Source organism: Rana temporaria, chromosome 12 (genome assembly GCF_905171775.1).
Source record: "Rana temporaria chromosome 12, aRanTem1.1, whole genome shotgun sequence".
Lineage (NCBI taxonomy): Eukaryota > Metazoa > Chordata > Amphibia > Anura > Ranidae > Rana > Rana temporaria.
The window spans coordinates 148,082,135-148,107,746 of NC_053500.1; the positions used below are offsets into that span (position 1 = coordinate 148,082,135).

A 25,612-nucleotide genomic window follows, 5' to 3' on the forward strand; every position below is an offset into this window, starting at 1 on the left:
AGAAAGACTTGAAAAGGTGAAACTTGACAACAGCTGACCTACTGGGGAGGTGGAGCTTGAGCTAAGGAAATCCATTAAGGTGGCGTTCATGGTAGGGTCTGAAGTGTGAAATACAGGGTCCTCAATTGAAGTCATTGAAAAATTAATTTTAGTATGTTGGCAAACTTCAGCCCTTTTAGTGGAGTTCCCCAACCTGAAACACCAGTCTGGGGAGTGGCTTCTACCAATAATTGGGAACGTAAGGGTATTATTTGGAAGCATCCTCGTGACGTTTGTAAGGATAATGGGAGGTGTGCCGTTTAGAAGGGGATAAAAATTTAGGGGTATCGCCATTAGAGGGATCCTAGCAGTACTAGGGTGTAGTTTACTACAAATCCAACATTTTTCATATCCAGTTTTTCGAGCATAGGCATACTTAAACTTTAACAATAACATATTGTCTGTGAGACTATCTGTCTTGCTCCCTTTGTTATATAGTCGTGTACCTCTCTTGTGCCTGGTATGTATAACATTGGTGGTGATCTGATCTCTAACTTGTGCGATGGTTATTTGTTGGGAACTAAGGTTACTGGAAGGGATACTCCTCTTACCTCGGGGCATTTGCATTTCTTCGCTGTAATTTTTACCACAAATACCTCGCAATCCCCCTAAATCTTCTGGGCTATAAATACAGTTGGTGGTAACCCATACTATGGTGAAAACTGATAATGAGGTAAGTCCTATGAGTAACCAAAGTTTTCCAGAGTCCGGTGAAATTAAGATTGTCATTTTTCTACAGGGCCAAGGCTGTCTGCCTCCGGAACCCCCTTTTCTTGATTATCCTGTTCAAGGCCAGGGCAAGTCAGCTTGCCCTCGTTAGTGCCTCTCTTGCTTCCGGATCTTCCTCTTCAAGGCCAAGGCAACTTGCCTCCGTTAGTACCTCTCTTGTCTCTAAATCCGGACTTGCTTCTGGACTTGCTTCTGGACTTGCTTCTGGACTTGCTTCTGGACTTGCTTCTGGACTTGCTTCTGCGGTTGGACCTTTCTTTACCAGCTTTACTCGGGTTGCGTGGATCCAGGTGGGGCTGTTCTCTGTCAGGACTGCTGTTCTGGTCACTGCAACAATGATGGTGGGAGGTCCGTAGGTGAAGTCTTGCGGTCTTTTCCCTTTTGGATGTAACTTGACCACTACTTCGTCCCCCTCTCTGAAGGGGTGTGTGTTTTCCTGTGAAGAAAAAGGACATTTGCGAGTAACATCTTCCTCGGTGCGGACCAAGGTTTCGATCAGCTTCCTTACATATTCATCTCTCAGGTTATCAAGGTTATCCATGGTCATAAAAGTTTTCCTAGACCATGGAGTGGGGAAAGGTCTACCAAACAAAATTTCGAAGGGGGAATACCCTAGGGCTTTATTAGGGGTCATTCTTATTTCAGCCATGATGGCTGGGAGGTACCTTTTCCAATTGGAAAAGGTTCCACCTGTTGCTTTCCTCACCTTGTCTTTAATCGTCCTATTCATCCGTTCCACAATCCCAGAGCTTTGGGGGTGGTAGGGAATGTGGAATTTCCATTCCACCTGTAATGTCTTGGCCAGTTCTCTACAAATTTTAGATGTGAAGGCGGGGCCTTGGTCTGAGTTTATTTGTATAGGTATTCCCCATCTGGGGACTATCTCTCTTGTCAGGATTCCCACCACTGTTTTAGCATCTTCTCTTCTTGTAGGGAATGCCTCTGGCCATCTACTGAAAACATCTATTATTACACAAACTGGCTGTGTGCCCCCCTTTACTGGGAGATGTGTAAAGTCAATTTGTAGATGTGTAAATGGCGTTGTTGGATAGGGTAGGTGCTCGTGTTTGACCTTGTGTGGGTTGTTGGGGTTGTTCCTAATGCAGGTTATGCATCTCTGAACAAAACTTTTTACCATAGGTTCAACTTTGGTAATGTAAAACATTGTTTTAAGTTGTTGTAAAGTGGCTTTCCAACCTATGTGTCCTATTCCGTGAACATGTGCTATGTAGATTGGGGCACTATGTTGTGGGATGCATGGTCTCCCCTCTTTGCAAATGAGTCCAGTTTTAGGACTCTTTTGTAACACCGGAAAACACCAATCAGCAAGTTCCTCTGGGGTAGCGGAAGCTTGCAAATCAGTTAGCAGCTGTGTTTCATCTGGGAGGAGAGGTACCAAGGTTGGCATGGTCAGGAAAGTTGAAATAACTGTCTTAGCCGCTGACTTGGCTGTGATATCAGCAAGGGCGTTTCCTTTTGATATGTCATCTGAGCCTTGAGTGTGTGCTCTACAATGGATGATGGCTAATTCTGATGGGAGTTTTATGGCATCTAGCAATTGTTTTATCAATTGGGCATGTGAAATGCGCTTACCGTCGGCTCCTATATATCCTCTGATGGACCATAATACTCCATGGTCAAAGACAACACCATGAGCGTACCTGGAATCAGTATATATAGTCACAGGTTGGTTGGCATATAGAGTGCAAGCTCTTGTTAAGGCTATTAACTCGGCTGCTTGTGCTGACTGGTGGTTGATTGGTTCCGCCTCGATGACAACATTAGGTAATTTTACTACTGCATAACCCGCATGATAAGTGTTGTCATTTGGGCGGGAGCAAGAACCATCTACAAAGATTACATCCCCTCTTTCCAGAGGGGCCTTTTGCATGTCTAATCTGGGAGATGTCATGACTTCTATAGATTCTAAACAACTGTGTTCTTCCGCTATAGTGTCATCATGGGACTTCAGTCCCAGCAATCCATTTAAGATCATTGCTGGTCCTGCCGTGGTGGAATTGTACTGGACTTTTAGTTGGGGGTTGCTCAGCAATATAATCTCATATCCACTCTGTCTCTGGGCAGACATATGTTGTGTGTGTATCCCTTTCAGAATAGATAACACATCATGTGTTGTGTGTAGGGTGGTAGGGTGACCCAGTGTGAAAACAGTAGCCATTTCGACAACCATAGCGCAAGTAGCCAGTGCTCGGAGGCACGAAGGAAAACCCTGGACTTGTAGAGGCATGACCTTAGAAAAAAATGCGACTGGTCGCATCTTCCCACCGTGTTCTTGGCCGAGAACGCCCGCCATGGTTTTACAATTATCCCTAGCATACAAATGGAACATTTGACTATAATCAGGGAGGCCAAGACCAGGACTTGTCATCATTGAACATTTCAATGCCTTAAACGCTTCACACATTTCTTCTGACCATTTAACATTATCGGGGGAATCTTTTAGCGTGGCTTGTCTTAAGATATTATCATAGAAGGAGCAATCGCGTATCCATTGCCTGCAATAGCTTATCATCCCAAGGAAAGATAACATGTCTTTCTTGGTGTGTGGGGTGACCAGGCCCACGATGGCATCGACCCGCGATTTGCTCAAGCTTCTTACTCCCTTTGAGAAGACAAAGCCTAAGTATTCCACCTTTTCTAAACACCACTGTAACTTCTGTTTCGACACTTTGTATCCACATTCTAACAACCACAATAACAATGACTTGCTATCTTCCTGGCTGGCTTCCACTGATTGGCTGCAGACCATCAGGTCATCGACATATTGCAGCACTACCGAACCTTGGGGGGGGTTCCATGGCCTTAGTGTGGACTGTAGTACAATGCTAAAAACCACGGGGGAGTCCACATATCCTTGCGGTAATCTTGACCAAGTCATTTGGCGCTTTCCATCAAGGCTAAAAGAAAAAATGGGCCTTGTCTCTTTGTCAACAGGTATACTGAAGAAGGCATTCTTCAGATCGATAACCGAAAAATGGGAGGCTTCATGTGGGATGGTTGCCAGAAGCGCGCTAATGTCTGGGACTATTGGCGCGATGGGAATAACTAAGTTGTTAATAGCCCTTAGGTCTTGAACAAAACGGTACTGGCCATCGGGCTTTTTTACTGGGTTTACTGGTGTGTTGTAAGATGAGATACAATACTCCAGTATACCTTTCTCCAGGTATTCTTCTACCTGGGGAGTGATTCCTTCTATTTTCTCTGGTGACAAAGGGTACTGTTTTTGGTAAACTGGCATAGCTTGGGGTTTAAGGGTGGCTTTATACGGGGTACAGTCTATTAAACCTGTGTCATGATTCCCTTCTGCCCAGATTTCGTTCGGTAGGTCTAGTGGTAGACTTACACAAATAAAATCTTCGCTTTTCTGAGTAACCTCCAGATTTGGTTCCACTGAAAAACAGGGCGAATCTACAATCAGTCCTCCCCCCCTCTTATCCACTGTGATACTCAAACTTAGTTTTTCAAAGAGATCTCTACCAAGCAGGTTTACTGGGCACCCGGGTATTATACTAAAGGCATGGGAGCAGATGAATCTGCCTGTACCATCGGTAACCTTCAAGCGATTAGTCTTGAAAGTGGGAGTTGATACCCCGTTTATTCCCATAGAAGGCGTTGACCTTTCCCTTGGGCCAGAATAATTACTTGGTGCCATAACGGACGTGGTCGCCCCGGAGTCGACGATGAACGCAAGTTTTCTTTGGTTTACCGTTAAGTCTACGAGGGGCAGTTCCTTCCAAGTTTCTGTGATTTGTGGGAAAGTCGGGATATCAGCCTCCGGGCACCATCAGCGTTGTTGCTGTTGGTTTGACCAGTTGATAGGAAATTTATTCCCTGTCAACGTCGCCTGTGGTTGTTGTTCAGTGGACATGCTGTTGTTCTGGGGTTGGTAGTTTTTCCGGGGTCTAGGGCAGTCCCTGGCCCAGTGATTAGGGTCTCCGCAATTGTAGCAGGTACCCTGGGGATACCTAGGCTGTGGTGGATCTCTCTGGTTCCTACCTCTCCCATACTCATTTCGGTTTTGACTAGGGTAACCTCTACCTCGACCTCTGCTCATTCCCCTCCCATACTGTGGGGCTTCAATCTTGTCAGTAAAATGGTGGGTACTGATGGTTGGTTTCTTTATCTCAAAACATCCAGCAGCCTCCTTTTCAAAAAGATGCTTCTGGAAGTCTGTCACCGTATCGGATGGCCAAGAGGAAACCATTTGTTTGATGGGGGTGACGAGGTGAGGCAGAGTGTTAATCAGAAAAGTAGAAATGAATAATTGATCATTATCCTGTATCTTTAAACCAGCCTCTTGAACCCAACAGTCATGGAATCTCTTCCAATATTCGGGGATGGGTTCATCTTTCTTTTGTTTGCATGCTAGCGCGGTGGATAGGGATGATTTTTGTTTAAAAACTCTTTTCATTTCACCTTCCAATTCCTCCCACATTTTGGCCACTCCAGCTTCCGTGTTTAATGCATACTGTCCGGCTAAAGGATTGGATGGGGGAGGGGGTCGTGCTGGTGGTGGGTCTACTTCCTCCTGTTTTATCTGTATTGTATTAATGGAAGGTACCTTTGTCCAATCCCACTCTGACCTAGGACCAATGATTCCGTCTATTATCAGACGCATGTCTTCCTGTGTATAATTCCTACCCTTACAAGCCTTTTTTAGATAATTCAATGTTCCCAATGGGGCCGCTGTGGGTTTGGGACAGTTCTTCACTATTCTATCGATATCTTCCAACTCTAAAGGCTTCTTTACCAGATAATTCCCCACTGACATAAAAGGAAAATGTTTATTGTTCCCTTCGGCAATGGCTGGGAGCCCAGGGGGGTTTGAATTGGGGTCAGATGGATTGTAGGTTTTTCCCGTCCTTGTATGGGGTGGAGAGGCTATTTCTTCTTCCAAACTCCCAGGCTCCGGTAATTCCCGGATGACCTGGGGACGATTGGAGAAGGTTGGGGACATCCGAGCTGAGATAGCGGGGGAACGGGGCATTCGGCTCGTTGACCTAGCTGGGCTATAGGTAGTGACCCGTGGTATACCTTGTCTCTGCAGAGCAGGGGTAGATGACCCCTGAGTGGGTTGGTCAGGTGCTGTTGGTCTTATGTGATATGTTCCTTGTGGGTCATTGACTGGTTCTATTTCGGGCAGGGTGGATACTATGGCCAGTGACTCAATCTCACGTTCATCCAGTATCGGGTAAATATGGCTGTAGGGCGGGGGTGTAGTGTAAAATTGCTTAGTGTTATTTTTTTGAATATGGCTTGGTTTGGACAAAGTGTTCATCCGCTCCAAGTCATGGCACTTCTTTGGGTCTAGAACTTTAACTAATTTCTTTTTACCCTTTTTTTGTTGAACTTCCTTCCAGTAAGGGGCATATTGTAACCAACTCAACCCTCCTTGCTCCATATATTCCTGGTCCCACCCTGGGTCGGGACCATAATATGGCCACACTGTTTTGTCTAAAAGACATAATCCTTTCACCATATCCATGTGGAAGGGGTCATTGGCGCCTTCCCGTGGAAAGGGATTGGAACTATGCATGGCTTCGGTCCATCCCGCTATATTATCCACCCATGGATTGATTAGGAAATAATCAGTCCCGCTAACCCTTGCTACATATTCTTTACATGTTTCTCCAAGATCTGGTACAGGGGGTGGTTTACTACCTCCGTGGCCCATGGTTGTAAACAACGGCGGTCTTCGGAGGGGTAAGTCCACCTTAATCGGTGACCAACGTTACCGACTATGCTAGAAAAATCGTCGTGCCAGACGACTTGGGAACACGATCCTATTCTTCCTAGTACCGATGGTGCTAATACTTCGTTGGGGGAGTTAATTATTGCCCGAACGACAGAATGTAATAATATCCCGTCGGTATTTGATATTATATATGTAACCCGTGGTTCTCCCCTGTTACACCAGTGACAACTCATTTGTTGCAGAAAGCTGATCCCTGGTGTTGGTAGATATTTCTTATCTGCTTATATGTTATACCGATCAAATTATCGTCTATCTCCCCGTGAAAATTGATATTATATTCTACAGTCCTATACTTGGGGTTGGTGGGATTAACAACCCGGGTTCCCAAGTCCCTTCTCCTTTTAGGTAAGCCTATAAACACTAATTTAGCAGAAGTTAAATTACAGTGCGTTATATCAAAACTCAAACAGTGGGTACAGAGGGGACACGTCATATATTCTATCACGGGTTATGTATCAAGATATGGAACGTTCACAGTGCTCGACTGCCACGCAAATCGCTCCGCGTGCGTCTTCCCAAAACGTGAACTGGTCACCGTTGTATTTCAGCCGTGCTGACAATACGGGGCGGTTCGAATGCAGTGTGACCAATCTGGCATTCTCATCAGATAAAGGACATTTAGTAAATGACTCGAGTTTGTCCACTTACCAACCAAACCCGTTGAGTCATACAAACAGATTATCTTACACTTCTATGCGATAGATAAGAAAAGCATAAAGATTTTCAGACACAAAACGAGCTAATTTTCTAACTCTTCTAAGCCTCCCCGAGACTAGATATTTCCTTGAAATATCTCTATTATGTGCAGACTGTATTCCCGGAATACATCAACACTTATTATGGTTCAAGTGGATCTGAGTTTAATCAGCGCCCCCGTCACCTTACTTCAATCGGTTACATAGAAAAAAATCTCTACTTACCGAGTGAGTAGGTGTCCGTGGAGGATGATTTTCAGATCCCGGACGACGAGCCCCCACTTCTGTTGGTGTTGAGACCCTGGTCTCACAGATAGTCCCTGACTACCCGGCGATCAGCTCGTGTTGTGTCTGCAGGCCTGGGAGGTTGGTTTCGTTTCAGAGAAGTAACATAGACGGAGACATATAATTGTGAAACCAAACTCTGTTTATTTTTGGCTCGTTTGCTGATTATAAAGAGGGGAAATAAGGGCGTACATTGTGGTTTTCAAAATACATATAACAATTCTTATAGGTTAAATGTTTTGCAGAAAAACAATCGTCATTTAGGGGATTTTTGGATTTTTAAGCGAGTAAGCATATCACCGAATATAGACATAGAAACTCATGACAAAAGGCAGCTGACTGTCTGAGTTTCTACGTGGCCCTTGATTGCAACAGAAAATAGAACAACTCAGCAAAAACACGTATACACTTATATTGCTTATGTGGCTAAAATATGTCTGTATAAAATGGAGTATATGCATACAAAATGGAGTGCAAGCTGGATTGAGCTTCTGTCATCCCCCACATGACCTGTGAAACTTTGTCACTACTTTAGGAAGGTAAAGGGGGTCCTGACTTGGTACCCTGTCCTCAAATGAAAAAATGGCTCCTTAATAGAGAGCGCTTGCATATCACCTATCCTCTTAGCCGTCGTGATTGCCAAGAGGAAGGCGAATTTAAAGGCGAGTAACCTGATGGGGATAGTGTCAATTGGCTCAAACGGAGCCTTGGTAAGCTGATTCAACACTAAAGAAAGATCCCAGGGCGGAACCCTAGAGATATGAACTGGGGACAACCTGTCTCTGGCCTCTTGACCAGGGGATCCAGGGATAGACGTCTGTCGAAAAAATATGACAAGGCTGCTACCTGAACCCTTAGAGTCCTTGTGGCTAACCCCTTGTCTACTCCATCTTGGAGAAATTCTAATATGACCGAGGTCTCCTGCTGGGAAACCTGTCTCGCTGAACACCAATGAGAAAAGATACCCCAGGTCTTGGCATAAATACGCCTAGTGACTACCTTCCTACTGGCTAGAAGCATGTCAATTACCCTCTCGGAGCAACCCTTCTCCCTCAAGCTCTGCCTCTCAAGCACCAGGCCGTCAGCTTGAAGAAGCCGGGTTCTGGGTGATAGATCAGACCCTGATGAAGAAGGTCCGCCCGAATAGGGAGAAGGAGGGGAGGTGACATTGACCCTCGCTCTAGAGCGGGAAACCAGGCCCTCTTGGGCCACCAGGGTTTGACGATAATAAACTTCTCTACAGCTAGGTCTAACTTCTGTAGGACTCTGGGAATCAAGTTCAAAGGAGGGAAGGCATAGGCTAGATGAAACCTCCATACCTGTGCCAATGCATCCACCCCCTCCGAGCCGTGTTCTCGGGAGAGAGAGAAGAATCTCTTCACTTTCCTGTTTGCCCTGCGGGCGAAGAGATCCACCTCTGAACTGCCAAAGTGTTGGCAGATCAGACGGAAGACTTCTACATTCAGTTCCCATTCTCCCTGGAGAATGGGATGGCGACTTAGTCTGCCTCCAAATTGAGGGTCCCTTTCAGGTGTACTGCCGAGAGAGAGAGAGAATCCTCTGCTCTGCCCAGCCCAGGATCTCTAGGGACAACTCCAGAAGGGTGCGGGATCTGGTGCCCCCTTGATGGTTGAGGAAGGCCACCGCGGTCGCATTGTCGGAAATGATCTGGACCTCTCGGTCCAAGACCCTCTCCTCGATTGCCTTCAGAGCCTCTCCGACCGCTAATAGCTTGCGGTAATTTGAAGAGGCCCCCTTCTGTCGTTGGCTCCAGGTACCCTGGTCGCGGAGATCGTCCAAATGTGCGCCCCACCCCCATGAGCTGGCGTCTGTGGTGATCCTGACCGGATTGGTCTGACCCCACGACAGACCCAGCTGCAGGTTCTGTGGGATGACCCACCAGCCCAGCGAGAACTTCACTGGGTCTGGAAGACTGACGCTGACCTCTAGGGATTCCCTTTTTCCGTCCCAGGAGGAAAAAAGGAAAAATTGGAGGGGTCTGGAGTGGAGCTGTGCCCACGGGACTGCTGGAATACAGGAAGTCATTAGGCCTAGAACTCTCATGATGTCCCTGAAGGAGGACTCTGCTCTTTCTAACGTTGATCTGACCACTGACATGAGACCCCGGATCTTGTCGTTGGGTAAAAAGAGCTTCCTCTCCAATGAATCTATCAGAAACCCTAGATAGAGCTTTTTCTGCTCTGGAAGGAGTGAGGATTTCTCCTTTGTTGATGATCCAACCCAAGGACTCGAGGGTAGTCATCACAGTGGCCAGATCCGAAAGAACGAGATCTCGACTTTGATTGTATAGAATCAAGTCGTCGAGATAGGGAACTATCGCTATCCCTTGTAGGTGCAGGAAAGCGATCTCCTCCGCCAGGACCTTGGTAAAGACCCTTGGACTGGAGGCCAGTCCGAAAGGGAGGGCAGCAAATTGCCAATGCTGCACTCCTTGGGCGGAGGCGATCGCAAACCTGAGGAACCTCCGATGACCCAAGAAAATTGGGACATGGAGGTACGCGTCTCTTAAATCGATGGTGACCATAATACCTCTCTCAGTAGGAGCCTCCTGAGGCTGTAAATACTCTCCATTCGAAACCTCTTGTGGAGGAGGGAGGTATTTAGGGGCTTCAGATTGATAATTAAACAAAATTTGGCTGAATGCTTGGGGACCACAAAGATGTGGGAGTACACTCCCAACCCTCTCTGGTACACAGGGACTGGAACTATGACCCCCTGTTGTGCCAGTTCTGCGACATTTTGCAGAAGGCCTGCTGACTTGAGAGGGTCCTTGGGTAAGTGAGTCAAAATAAAGTTTGGAGGGGGGAAGCTGACGGAACTCTAGCTTGTAACCCTCCCTTACAATCTGGAGAATATGGGGACTTTGAGTAACGCTCTCCCACCTGGGAAGGAACTGGGAGAGTCTTCCCCCGACCTTCCCGTCATTTGGAGTCCTTGTCGCTGGGTTTGGGGAAAAAAAGGATACCTCCTTTTTTGTTTTTCCTTCCCCGCACCCCAACATCTGTTGTAAGGGGGCTTTTTCTCCGAGGGACGGTTCTTACCTCCAAACCCCCCCCTGGGGGCCTCGAAAAACCGGAGTTAGGCTTACCGGTAACTCTGTTTCTAGGAGTCTTCCAGGACAGCCTCTGAGACCTTGGGCTCCTCCCTCCGGGACAGGAAACACACACCACTTCTTTAAAGGCAGTCCTCCAGGCCTCCATCTTCAGTTAACACCAAGAACTACCGGAAGGCTCTGAAAGACATAATACACTAACACAACGTCAGTTCATACCTCAAATACCTAGGTATATAACCCCGGGTGGGAAACCCCGGCTGTCCTGGAAGACTCCTAGAAACAGAGTTACCGGTAAGCCTAACTCCGGTTTTCTCCACTCGTCTTCCAGGACAGCCTCTGAGATAAGCAAGAAAACTCACTTGTTTGGACGGAAGGTCCTCCAGGCGGTTGCCCCACCCTAACGCTTGGTCCTTGTCCGACAGTAGGTCTAACCTATAATGCCTGGCAAATGTAGAGGAAGATGACCATGCCGCTGCCCTGCAAATATCTTCCAGTGAAGCTCCGGCCTTCTCTGCCCATGATGTCGAGACTGCCCGGGTCGAGTGTGCCTTAACCGAAGGGCCTGCCTTCTGACTGGTAAGCCTCCTGTGATAGTCATTGTAAGCCACCTTGCCAAGGACGATTTAGAAGATTTATACCCTTTGCGGGCTCCCGCAAAATTAACAAAAAGGGATTCAGATTTTCTAAAATCTTTAGTGGATTCCAAATAATATAGGAGACCTCTTTTGACATCCAGTAAGTCTCCAAATTCCCCCTCATCACTTTCTGAGGTGGAACTAAACGTAGGTAATATAATGTCCTGCGTCCTGTGAAATGTGGACGACACTTTGGGCAAAAAGGAAGGGTCTACTTTAAGGACAACCTTGTCCTCCAAAATTAACAGAAAAGGCTCCTGAATTGACAGGGCCTGCAGATCACTGACCCTACGGGCCGAAGTAATCGCTATAAAAAAAAACGTTTTTAAACTTAAGTATTTTATAGAAGAATTCTCCAGGGGTTCAAAGGGGGCTTTGGTAAGTGCCCTAAGAACTAGAGACAGCTCCCAGGAAGGGCAAGCTCTTACTTTAACTGGCTTAACCCTTGCTAAAGCCTTGAAGAAACTGCTTATGTATTGATTTTTCTGGAGAGGGAACTCCAGAAACATGCTCAAGGCCGCCGTCTGCACCTTCAAAGTGCTGATGGATAAACCTAAGTCGACTCCTGCCTGAAGAAAGTCTAGGATTACTGGAATACTGGGCTGATCGATCCCTCGTTCCGTTAGCCAGGAATTAAATATTTTCCAGACCTTGCCATAAATGGCTCTGGTGATCGGTTTGCGGCATTCTAAGAGTGTTCTGACAACTTTGTCTGAGAACCCATGAGAAATTAACAGCTGTTCCTCAGATACCACGCTGTGAGTCTTAGTCTCCCTGCCTGAGGGTGAAGAAGCAGTCCTAGGGAAATTAGATCCTCTCTTGCTGGAAGTGTCAGCGGGAGATCCACCACCAACCTCTTTAGGAGGGCGAACCATGGCCTCTTGGGCCAGTACGGCGTGACAATTATTAAGTCTGTGGACTCGACCAGGAATTTTTGGAGAACTCTGGCTATCAGCCTTATTGGAGGGAACGCATACGCTAGCCTGAAGCGCCAAGGGCTGGCAAAGGCGTCTACCCCCAAGGCTCGGTCCCTTGGGTGAATAGAAAAGAATGTTCTGACTTTTTTGTTTTCCCCGGAAGCAAAAAGGTCCACCTCGGGCTCCCCCCAGTGGGACACTATCTGGTTGAAAACTTCTCCGTTCAGAGACCACTCGTCCTGGCTCACCGGTTGCCGTCTTAGAAAGTCTGCCAGGGTATTGTGGGAACCCTTTAGGTGTACTGCAGACAGGCAAGATTGGTTTGCCTCCGCCCAGCTCATTATCTTGTCTGCTATAGCTTGAAGGGGAGGACTCCTTGTGCCCCCCTGCTTGTTTAGATATGCAACTGTAGCCGCGTTGTCCGACCTCACTTGAAGATGACTCCCTTAAATCAAGGGTTGAAAGGACATTATGGCGTTTAGAACCGTGAGAAGTTCCTTTTGGTTTGACGACCGAGGTGCATCTATCGGAGACCAGGAGCCCTGAGCCAGGTTGCTCCCCAGGTGGGCTCCCCACCCTGACGCACTGGCATCCGTAGTCATTACTTTGGCATGGCTGGGTTCCAAGATAACCCTTTCTCCAGATTGCAATGGTTTCGCCACCACCATAAGGCTCTTTTCACTTTGGTTGGAATGTGCATTGGGAAGTCTAGGCTCTCTCTCCTGCCATCCCACTGTCTTAACATTGTATTTTGCAAAAAACGTTGGTGATGCCTGGCCCAAGGCACTGCCGGAAAGCATGCCGACATGAGGCCCAAAATTCTCATAACTTCCCTGACTAGGGTAACCTGATTGGTTTGCACCAGAGATACTGCATGCATTACTCTCAGCATCTTCTCCTCCGGAAGAAAAACCTTCATTTCCACTGAAGAAATCCTGTACCCCAGGACTCCGCTGGAGGAACCGGCGCCATCACGCCGCTGGAGGAACCGGCGCCATCACTCCGCTGGAGGAACCGGCGCCATCACTCCGCTGGAGGAACCGGCGCCATCACTCCGCTGGAGGAACCGGCGCCATCACTCCGCTGGAGGAACCGGCGCCATCACTCCGCTGGAGGAACCGGCGCCATCACGCCGCTGGAGGAACCGGCGCCATCACGCCGCTGGAGGAACCGGCGCCATCACTCCGCTGGAGGAACCGGCGCCATCACGCCGCTGGAGGAACCGGCGCCATCACGCCGCTGGAGGAACCGGCGCCATCACGCCGCTGGAGGAACCGGCGCCATCACTCCGCTGGAGGAACCGGCGCCATCACTCCGCTGGAGGAACCGGCGCCATCACTCCGCTGGAGGAACCGGCGCCATCACTCCGCTGGAGGAACCGGCGCCATCACTCCGCTGGAGGAACCGGCGCCATCACTCCGCTGGAGGAACCGGCGCCATCACTCCGCTGGAGGAACCGGCGCCATCACTCCGCTGGAGGAACCGGCGCCATCACTCCGCTGGAGGAACCGGCGCCATCACTCCGCTGGAGGAACCGGCGCCATCACTCCGCTGGAGGAACCGGCGCCAGCATTTTTCTCTTGTTGAATTTTTACTTCCACCATTACAGGCAGTAAACTGCAGTTTCAGGACCCCAGTCCTTAAACACAGATCAATACCACTCACTTGTGAAAAGATCATCCATAACCAAAGAAGGAAAAAAAAAAAAATACTTTGAACAACGGCGGTAGTCTTTAATTCCTCAAACATTGAGAAATAATTAGGCACCTTGTAACCCTCTGTGCTCAGCTCCTTTTCAATGATTATTGTCCCAGGTGACAAGGCCTCATTCTGCTGATCCTGACACCTGGAAGAAAAGGGGAAACGTGCTTTATTAGAAGGTGTAGGGGGATAGAGGTATATACACAAAACAAAGTAACATGGATGTTCTTTGGATGGTGAGCTGTAGTGGACATATCTCAGGAATTTGTTCAGGGGACGGAGATTCAGGATCAACCTGAACTTCCCGGAAGGTTTTCGCACCACAAAAACGTGAGAGTAAACCCCTTGGCCCTCCTCCTCCCGGGGAACTCTCACCACAACATTCTGGTCTAAAAGGTCCCCTAATAGGAGATTTAAGGCTTGTGCCTTTTCTCGATCCTTCGCCAACTTGGTCAGTACAAACATAGGGGGGGGGGGATCGCATCGAATTCCAGCCTGTAACCGTTCCTGATAATATCTAGGACAAATGGACTTGGCGTGGATAGAATCCACTGTGGAAGGAACTCCCCCAATCTTCCTCCCACAGGGACTGCGGCGTCACTGGGGCTTTGGGGTGGATTGAGGAGGATTGAATAGGATATTTCCTCTCCCACGCCCTTTTTGCCCTGCCCAGTGTTTTTTGGGGCGACCATGTCGCTCCTTTGCCCCCTGCTGCCTAAAGCCGCGAAATAAACGCTTGTCGTTCTTTTTTTTTCTTTTTCTCCGGGAAGGACTTCTTTCTGTCCTGGGTTCTTTCCAGTGCCTCCTGTAGACCGGGGCCAAACAAATGGTCGCCTGAGAACGGGAACCCGCAGAGTTTAAGTTTAGAACCTGAATCTCCTGGCCAGGTCTTAAGCCACACTGCCCGCCTAGCGGCGTTAACCAGGGCCGCTGACCTAGCGGCCAGTCGGACAGACTCAGCGGAGGCATCCGCTAGAAACCCTACCGCTTTAAACAGCAAGGGGAATGAGCCCAGCAGCTGCTGTCTGGGGGTACCCGCTGAAATATGGGACTGCAGTTGCGTAAGCCAGCATTCAAGATTTCTGGCTACACATGTGGCCGCCAGGGCTGGTTTTAAGCCAATAGATGAGGCATCCCAGGCCCTTTTTGAGTAATACGTCTCCCCTCTTATCCATGGGATCTTTTAGAGCTCCTAGATCATCAAAGGCCAAGTCCGTATTTTTGGAAACTTTGGCGGATGACGCATCACGTCGGGGTCCACCGACGCAAGGGCTTCTCGTGCGCACTGAGCATGTGCACAGAGAGGAGCAAGATGGCTGCCAGACATGGATGTGATTGCTGGATTGCCACCTAATGCTGCCACATAGACATTGTCTGTGCAGCAAATTGCGTCGGGTACCACTCTAAAAGGGGAGAAATTAATGCAGGCAATAAATGTTGTTAAAGATATTTTGAATAGTATCGAGGCGCCGGTCATGTGATCGCCATCTAGTGGCAGTTAATAAAATGACGGCGTTTAAAGAGTAGCAAGACCAATGTTAATGGGCCAGAATGGAGCTTTACATTGTTACAGGCGCATATGCAAAGGATCAAATATTGGCAAAAAGGGAACAGAAATCAAAGAGGGGGACATTGTTTTGAAACAAAGTTTAAGATTGTATCGGAAATGATTATTTTTGTATCAGAAATGATTATTTTTTGCATAGCCTTTAATTACACAAACGGGTAAACTGCATAATTAGCATTAATGTTTGTGTGATTTCAAATCCGTATCTTTGTTTTCTCTTCTTTGTAATATAAAAAAAAAAAGGAAAAATAAAAAAAGGGGGGTGGAGAGTTGTATTTTAGATGTTGGCATCATCAAGATTATTTCTCTATTCTGAATCGGCTACAAAGGCTATGAATGTATTTTTCAGTAGCACATGGAGCTCATTGCCCTGAAGAGATTATCCATCCCAAATCACCTTTCCAGATAGCTTACTCAGTCACAACTCACATGAAAGAAGATCTGGCGATGTTTATTCGTCGTATGATCCGTAGAATGCAAGTTACAACAGGTAAAAGAACGATTCTTACATGCAGGTAGAAGAAACATACAGGTCACATGAAGTACAGCATTGAAATGACTGATACAGAAAAGAGGGGGAGGAGACTGAGCAGCATGCAAACTAAGGAATGCCACAAGAGTCAAACTAGATAGGGATTAAAGAGACAGTACATAATAAAAATAATATCATGTAACATGACACTCCCCGCCTGAAATCTTTAGATTTCAAAGTCTATTACATATATAAAGATAAGTCCAACTTGAACCTGTAGGGAAAGAAACGTTAAAGGTAAAACTGGTGTGTAAACCATAGATACGAGATACCCGCAAACACAAGAAGGTATGCAGTAAATGAACAATGAAACATGACGTCCAAAAAACAGATGGCTTGAGTCCTGCAGTCTATCGTTTGTAATCGTGGGACTTCAACAGTAGCACAGTCAATAGTGATAGTGATATTCTCCCCGCCATAGCGGGTATAGCCGGTACTCCTGCCTAAGTCACTCATTATGACTTCAGCTATTTCCACTGCTAGCACAGCTGCACAAAGTTCAAGTCTGGGTATGGTATGTGCGGGTTTTGGTGTTAGCTTTGTCTTGCCTAGAACAAAGTTGCAGTGTATGTCTCCATTAACTCCTGAGGTCTTCAAATAGGCCACTGCAGCTATAGCTTCAACTGATGCATCAGAGAAAATATGGATTTCCCTCTGGACAGCGGCTGAGATGGAGACTGGGGCATAGCAACGTGGAATTTGGAGCTGTTCTAATGTCTTCAGAGAACCTCTCCATTTCTCCCATCTTTGTTGTTTCTCAATAGGTAACGGAGTGTCCCAATCTAGGTTATCAGTAGTAAGCTGTCTTAATAACATCTTACCTTGGATGGTGACTGGGGCTATAAATCCCAGTGGGTCGTAGATGCTGTTCACTACGGACAAGACTCCTCTCTTGGTGAAGGGTTTGTCACAGGTTGACACCTGGAAGGTGAATGTGTCTACTTTGATGTTCCACAGCAGACCTAGACTTCTCTGCATAGGGGGTGTGTCTGACCCAAGGTCAAGGTCTTTCACACTGGCGGCATAGTCCTCAGGGTGAAATGCATTCATTAGCTCTTGGCTGTTAGATATAATTTTGTGAAGTCTCAAGTTTGCTACAGCTAGCATCTCCTTTGTTCTGGTAAGAAGATTAATTGCTTCTTTAGCAGTAGGAAAGGATTTGAGCCCGTCATCTACGTAAAAGTTCCTTTCAACAAATTGACGAGCATCGGATCCATACTCAGCTTCTCCAAGCTGAGCTGTCTTTTTTAGTCCATAGATTGCTACAGCTGGGGAAGGGCTGTTCCCAAAGACATGTACCCTCATTCGGTAATCAATTACCTCTTTGTTGATGTCGTTGTCCTTGTGCCATAGAAACCTGAGGTAATTCCTGTTATCTTCCTTGACGATGAAGCAGTGGAACATTTGTTGAATGTCGGCCATCACCACTACAGGTTCTTGACGAAAGCGAATTAGGACTCCAATGAGGTTGTTGTTCAAGTTGGGCCCTGTGAGGAGCATGTCGTTAAGTGAGAAGCCTTCATGTTGGGCACTGGAGTCAAAGACAACTCTGATTTGGTCTGGCTTTCGTGGGTGATACACACCGAAGGAAGGGAGGTACCAGCATTCTTCTCCTTCTTTCAATGGGGGTGCGGGTTCGGCATGACCCCTGTCGAAGATATTCTGTATGAAGTCCACAAAATGTCTTTCCATCTCTGGCTTCCTGCTTAAAGTACGCTTTAAGGAGGAGAATCTTTTGACTGCTTGATGTAGATTGTTTGGTAGCTTCTCTCTCGGGAGGCGAAAGGGTAGGGGTGCTACCCAGCTATTGGAATCTTCCTGAAAGAACTCATTGTCCATTACTTTAAGGAATTCTTTGTCTTCTGCCGAAGGAGCCAACTTGTCGTCTTCACTGCTTACGTTGAAAACTGTAGAACCAAAGCTGTCATCGTAGGTGCGGGAAAGGTTTGTGTTGCAATGTCGCAACTTGCAGCTAGTTACCTTCTCCTTTACCCAGTAGTGATGTGGGCATGGCTCAAAGTGAGTATTACGACCATTTGGCAATACATTTGTCTTGAATGAAGAAATGTTAGTAGGCCTTTTCATTTTGCCTATACAGACGTTGCCTATGATGACCCAGCCTAAGTCCAGGTACTGGGCGAATGGGGCCTCTGGAGGTCCGCTGACCTGCCTGTGTACCTTGTGGATCCTTAGAATATCTCTTCCCAGCAGAAGAAGGATTTTAGCATCTTTGTCAAGTGGTGGGATTTCACTGGCTATTGACCTTAGATGAGGGTGGTAGAAGGCAACTTCTGGTGTAGGTATTTCTTCTTTGTTGGCTGGTATCTGGTTACACTCTACAAGTGTAGGTAAGGGTAATTGTAGGTTATTTTCTAGGGAGGACACAATAAATCCATGAGCCCTTCTTCCAAAAACCTCTGTAGTTCCACTACAAGTGCCTAAGGTGTAAGGGTGAACCTCTCCTTTTGTGCAAAATAGATCGAACAGTTCGGATCGTGCAAGCGATCGATTGCTTTGATCGTCTAAGATAGCATACACCCTTAAAGTCCTTTCTGGCTGATCCTTGTGATGAATATTCACTAGGCATATTTTAGCGCAAGATTTGTCACGGTGGTCTTCCCCACAGACTTCAGTGCACGAAGAAAATACCATGGTGGAATTAGGTACGTGATCTGTACTCTTCCCGCTGTGGTTCTGCCCAGGAGGAAGGTCTGCATGTTGTGAAGGATTGGACTCAAGGGGATGGAGTGCTTGCACATGGTCCTCGGAACCGCACTCTATGCACTTGATAGGAGTTTTACATTCCTTGGCAAAGTGATCGGTGGAAGCACAGCATCTATAACATACCCCAAAAGTCTTTAGGAGTTCCTTTCGTTCTTGTAGGGGCTTCTTTCTGAAACCGATACATTTTTTGAGGGGATGAGGCTTCTTGTGGATGGGACATAATCGGTTTGGGTTTTCGATCTTGCCGCTCTTGTTTGGGGCGGGAGTGGGAATAATGTCTGTCTTCCTAACAGACACGGGACCTCTGCGGTTCCTGTAGCTAGTATGTAGGTTGTCACCTTTAGGTGAGGGAGTATTGAACTCGCTGAATGCAAAACTAGGATCGTTCTTGGTGTCAGCAATGTTCCTGACGAAGTTGCAGAAGTAGGAGAACGGGGGAAAGGAAACCTTGTTTTCCCGTTTGTATGATGACCCAACTTGGATCCACTTTTCTTGTAGGCCATGCGGAAGCTTGCAAACGATAGGGTTAACTCCTCGAGCAGTGTCCAGGTAACTGAGGCCAGGTAGCTTAGGGTCAGTTTTGGCAAGCTGGACTTCGAGAAGAAGGTCGCTGAGTCTCTGGAACTCTATATTGTCCTTACCAGATATCCTTGGGAAATTTTCCAATCGTTTGAGCAATGCATTCTCTATGGCTTCAGGACTACCGTAAGTCTGTTCTAGACGCTCCCATGCTGCGGTGAGACCTGCAGTTGGATTGTCGATGTAAACTGACCTGAGGCTCTTGACACGTTCTGTTGACTGTGGGCCAAGCAACCCGATCAGCAGATCCAGCTCACGATCGGCAGTAAAACCGATACCGCCTAATGTAGTTTTGAAAGCGGCTTTCCAGCTTCTATAATTTTCAGGATGGTCGTCGAAGTTTACTAGGCCTGACTTGGCGAGCTCATGTCGAAGTAAGTACTTTACTACCTCTGTTGCCTCTGACTTTACATAGGAGGTTGCTGGTTGATTGTTGTGGATAGCATTGTTTATGGTATCGTTGCAAAGAGACGTGGGAAGATATGGTGCAGCAAGGGCATTCAGCTGAATTGTTGGGTGAAGGTCTGGAACAGTACTGTTAGCAGGAGGCTGGCGACTTGCTTGCGGATTTGTGTGCCGTTTTGTGACATATGCGGGATCAGCATGACAGTCGGGAGCTGCACTGGGGTGGGTTTGCATGTAGGAAGTGGCTGGAACAGCTTTTACCTGATGATGTGGTGAAGTCCTTGCGTTGCTGTGAAACGTGGAGGTAATTGAGTGTTCACTGCTGTGGTTTAGAACATAGTTCTTAGTGCGTTCAAAAGGATCTTCTACATCTGCCTTGACACTGACCCTTTCGCTAGCATCTTCATCTGCACCGATAGCTTGTTCCAAAACCTTTAGTTTTGCTGCAGCTGCCTCGTAGTTGCTCTGTTCCTTTAAAGCTTCAATTGCTGCCCTTTGACGTGCCGTTTGAGCTTCTATTGCTGCCTTTTGATGCGCTGCCTCGGCTTCCATTACTGCCTTTTGATGCGCTGCCTCGGCTTCCATTACTGCCTTTTGATGCGCTGCCTCGGTTTCCATTACTGCCTTTTGATGCGCTGCCTCGGTTTCCATTACTGCCTTTTGATGCGCTGCCTCGGCTTCCATTACTGCCTTTTGATGCGCTGCCTCGGCTTCCATTTCTGCCTTTTGATGCGCTGCCTCGGCCTCCATGTCTGCTCTCTTTTTTGCATATGCGGCCCGTACCTTGATAGCCTCTGCTTCGGCGCGGGCATTCATTAGCTGTTCACTAAGCGTTGAGTGCCTTGAACTTCGGGATCTAGAGGAACCTTTAGAACGTCTGGTGGATACAGATTTGTGAGATACAGTGTCCCGTGGCAGCATTAATTTTGCTTCTGCCTTTGCTTTAGTTCGCTGGATAAAGCTTTCTCTTTCCTCATTAAGAAGCTGGGCATTGTTAAGTTGCTCTAAGGACTCCTCAGTGTTGATGCTTTGCAGAATAGTTTTATACTTGTTGCTTGTAGTCTGGTAGAGTTCATATGAAGCAGAGAGATGCTTTATGGCGCCCTCTAGTTGCAGTACCTCATGGCTGGGACATGAAATCACATCAATGTGGGTGAGGATTTTATCCCAAATCTGCTTCAAACTGGTTGCTAGTTCAGTTCTCATGGATTCATAGTTCTCTATAACCTTCCAAGTGGGTTTCACAGAGCGTTTGGTCAATGCAGTGGACTCTGGGTCCTCATCCTGGCTTTCTCTGTGTAGTGCATGCTGTGGTGTTTCATCACACACTGAGCCCTTTCCACTCATGATGGCCTGCAGTACACAGGCTTGACTGTAGCAGTGAAGAGTGTCTGTATACTGTGAGGAGCTGTAACAAGCTGTGCTGGGGTTGTATGCAGAATTCTCATGCAATACACACAGTTACACTTCACTATGATCTGTCCTGTGACGCAGTTATCTCTGTGCAGGCTGCTGGATACGTTCTTTTACTATTCTGAATCGGCTACAAAGGCTATGAATGTGGTTTTCAGTAGCACATGGAGCTCATTGCCCTGAAGAGATTATCCATCCCAAATCACCTTTCCAGATAGCTTACTCAGTCACAACTCACATGAAAGAAGATCTGGCGATGTTTATTCGTCGTATGATCCGTAGAATGCAAGTTACAACAGGTAAAAGAACGATTCTTCCATGCAGGTAGAAGAAACACACAGGTCACATGAATTACAGCATTAAAATGACTGATACAGCAAAGAGGGGGAGGAGACTGAGCAGCATGCAAACTAAGGAATGCCACAAGAGTCAAACTAGATAGGGATTAAAGAGACAGTACATAATAAAAATAATATCATGTAACATGACATTCTCCATGCCCCCAGAAGAAAAGCCCTCTAGGAAAGGTTTGCTTCATTCAATCCGGGGGGCATTGTTACCCCGTAATGTGGAATAAAGTTCTCCTTCAGCTTGAACTACTTTAGATATACAGTCACCTCCTCCTGGGGTTAGGGTGGACACGATCTAAAATAAGGAATGTTGATTAGGGATGTCCCGATACCGAGCATTTCCCCAAGTACTTGTACTCGGGGAAATGCTCCCGATGCTTCACTGGGCAGGCAGGGGAGTTGCAAATCTTCTCACCCCCATGTCAGTGTTGTCTCCCCCCCCCCCCCCCCCGCTGTTGACTTCCCTGTCTATGCTGCTCTCTCACCTCCCCCGCCGTCCGTCCCTGCCGGTCTCTGCTCCCCCGTCCGTCCCGTGCTCTCTCTCCCCCTCGTCCCACTGTGCACTTCTCCATCCACCCCCCCCCCCCTCAATCTGTCAGGGGGGAGAGCGGAGGTAGGAGCCGCTAAGCCCGGCTCCTACTTTTTCCGAATGAACAGAGTAGGTGGTCACCGACTCTGTACATTCATATAACTGAGCATCGTAACCTCCTGTGTTTTTATGATGCTTCAGTTTATGAATGGAGAGAAGCTTCTCTCCATTCATTTCAGCTGAGGCTGCAGAGAAAGGGACTGGGGAATCTGTGTCCTTAGTCCCTTTCTCTGTCTTAAAGGGGAGATGCCAGAGGTCTGTTTAGACCCCTGAAATCTCACCAAAGCCCCCCAACAGGGCTAATTAAAAAAATCACTATTTAGTAAAAAAAAAAAAAAAAATTTAATATTTATTGCAATTTTTTATTTTTAATACTGACATTGTCACATGACATTAAAAAAAGTATCAGTGAATACTTTGAGTACAAATGCCGATACTTTTTTTTCAGTCTCAAAAAAGTGGAATCGGGACAACCCTAATTTTGATGTTGGGAAATTTGCCTGCGTGTTGAGTGTGTGTCCCCCAAAGGAGAGAGAGGGAGGGAAGTCATGTTTGCAGTTTGAGAAGCCATGGGGGAGGGGACACAGCAAACACGTGGGGGAGGGGGACACAGCAAACGTGGGGGAGGGGACACAGCAAACATGTGGAAGAAGGTGCTCTGGTCACATGACACCAAAACTGTGGGGGGAAAACTAACACTGCCCATCCCCCTGAACACACCATCCCCACCGTGAAACATGGTGGTGGCAGCATCATGTGGTGGGGATGCTTTTCTTCAGCAGCGACAGGGAAGCTGGTCAGAGTTGATGGGAAGATGGATGGAGACAAATACAGGACAATCTTAGAAAAAACCTGTTAGAGTCTGCAAAAGACTTGAGACCGGGGGGGGGGGGGGGTCACCTTCCAGCAGGACAACGACCCTAAAGTACAGCCAGAGCTACAATGGAATGGATTAGATCAAAGCCTATTCATGTGTTAGAATGGCCCAGTCACAGTCCAGACCTAAATCCCATTGAGAATCTGTGGCAAGACTTGAAAATTGCTGATCACAGACGCTCTCCATCCAATCTGACAGAGACAGAGATATTTTACAAAGAAGAAGAATGGAGGAGAAATGTCCCTCTCTAGATGGGCAAAGCTGGTAGAGACCCCCCGAAAAGACCTGTAGAGAAAGGGGGTTCTACAAAGTATTGACTTCCGGGGGGCGCCATACAAATGCCCCTCCCCCCCATACTTTTCACAGATTTATTTGGATAATTTTTCTTCCACTTCACAATTATGTGACACTTTTTCCAGGCTCTGTCTATAGAGGGGTATGAATACTTTTTCCAGGCTCTGTCTATAGAGGGGTATGAATACTTTTTCCAGGCTCTGTCTATAGAGGGGTATGAATACTTTTTCCAGGCTCTGTCTATAGAGGGGTATGAATACTTTGTGTCACACTCGGAGCTCCTCGTATTTTGCGATTCTCTACAAACACGATGTTCCTCCATTACTGACCAGGAGGGGGCGGTGAAGATCCACGGGAGGATGAAGGAATTTTTGGTAAATTCTGCGGGGGATGGGCATGAACACGACACGGTGCCCTTCCCCCGTTTTTATTTTCCTCACTTTGCTAGGAGAGGAAGATTTTTACCACTGCTGAGTCTATGACCGGTGCGACGCCCTCTATGACCGGTGCGACGCCCTCTATGACCGGTGCGACGCCCTCTATGACCGGTGCGACGCCTTCTATGACCGGTGCGACGCCCTCTATGACCGGTGCGACGCCCTCTATGACCGGTGCGACGCCCTCTATGACCGGTGCGACGCCCTCTATGACCGGTGCGACGCCCTCTATGACCGGTGCGACGCCCTCTATGACCGGTGCGACGCCCTCTATGACCGGTGCGACGCCCTCTATGACCGGTGCGACGCCCTCTATGACCGGTGCGACGCCCTCTATGACCGGTGCGACGCCCTCTATGACCGGTGCGACGCCCTCTATGACCGGTACCAAGTGGATATTGTTTCCCATAGATTAGAGATGTATTGGGGTTTCCTTCTGTTCTGCCAACCAATGGGAACTACTCTAGAGAATGGTTACCTTGTATCCTGCTGCTGAGTGGTAATGCATCACATCACTCCGCTGGAGGAACCGGCGCCATCACTCCGCTGGAGGAACCGGCGCCATCACTCCGCTGGAGGAACCGGCGCCATCACTCCGCTGGAGGAACCGGCGCCATCACTCCGCTGGAGGAACCGGCGCCATCACTCCGCTGGAGGAACCGGCGCCATCACTCCGCTGGAGGAACCGGCGCCATCACTCCGCTGGAGGAACCGGCGCCATCACTCCGCTGGAGGAACCGGCGCCATCACTCCGCTGGAGGAACCGGCGCCATCACTCCGCTGGAGGAACCGGCGCCATCACTCCGCTGGAGGAACCGGCGCCAGCATTTTTCTCTTGTTGTTGAATTTTTACTTCCACCATTACAGGCAGTAAACTGCAGTTTCAGGACCCCAGTCCTTAAACACAGATCAATACCACTCACTTGTGAAAAGATCATCCATAACCAAAGAAGGAAAAAAAAAAAAAATACTTTGAACAACGGCGGTAGTCTTTAATTCCTCAAACATTGAGAAATAATTAGGCACCTTGTAACCCTCTGTGCTCAGCTCCTTTTCAATGATTATTGTCCCAGGTGACAAGGCCTCATTCTGCTGATCCTGACACCTGGAAGAAAAGGGGAAACGTGCTTTATTAGAAGGTGTAGGGGGATAGAGGTATATACACAAAACAAAGTAACATGGATGTTCTTTGGATGGTGAGCTGTAGTGGACATATCTCAGGAATTTGTTCAGGGGACGGAGATTCAGGATCAACCTGAACTTCCCGGAAGGTTTTCGCACCACAAAAACGTGTGAGTAAACCCCTTGGCCCTCCTCCTCCCGGGGAACTCTCACCACAACATTCTGGTCTAAAAGGTCCCCTAATAGGAGATTTAAGGCTTGTGCCTTTTCTCGATCCTTCGCCAACTTGGTCAGTACAAACATAGGGGGGGGGGGGGGGGGGGATCGCATCGAATTCCAGCCTGTAACCGTTCCTGATAATATCTAGGACAAATGGACTTGGCGTGGATAGAATCCACTGTGGAAGGAACTCCCCCAATATTCCTCCCACAGGGACTGCGGCGTCACTGGGGCTTTGGGGTGGATTGAGGAGGATTGAATAGGATATTTCCTCTCCCACGCCCTTTTTGCCCTGCCCAGTGTTTTTTGGGGCGACCATGTCGCTCCTTTGCCCCCTGCTGCCTAAAGCCGCGAAATAAACGCTTGTCCTTTTTTTTTTCTTTTTCTTCGGGAAGGACTTCTTTCTGTCCTGGGTTCTTTCCAGTGCCTCCTGTAGACCGGGGCCAAACAAATGGTCGCCTGAGAACGGGAACCCGCAGAGTTTAAGTTTAGAACCTGAATCTCCTGGCCAGGTCTTAAGCCACACTGCCCGCCTAGCGGCGTTAACCAGGGCCGCTGACCTAGCGGCCAGTCGGACAGACTCAGCGGAGGCATCCGCTAGAAACCCTACCGCTTTAAACAGCAAGGGGAATGAGCCCAGCAGCTGCTGTC

The 25,612-nt window shown here is 47.8% G+C and overlaps 1 protein-coding gene across 1 annotated transcript; it reads right to left on the reverse strand.

Moving 5' to 3' along the window:
- Window positions 1-464: 464 nt before the first annotated feature.
- On the reverse strand, window positions 465-4,570 carry LOC120919138 (protein NYNRIN-like). The gene is made up of 2 exons (XM_040331164.1): window positions 1,003-4,570; window positions 465-966 (listed from the first exon to the last, which is right to left on the reverse strand). Exons 1-2 carry the CDS (start codon window positions 4,439-4,441, stop codon window positions 842-844), a joined length of 3,564 nt encoding a protein of 1,187 aa, XP_040187098.1. The 5' UTR covers window positions 4,442-4,570; the 3' UTR covers window positions 465-841.
- Window positions 4,571-25,612: the final 21,042 nt, after the last annotated feature.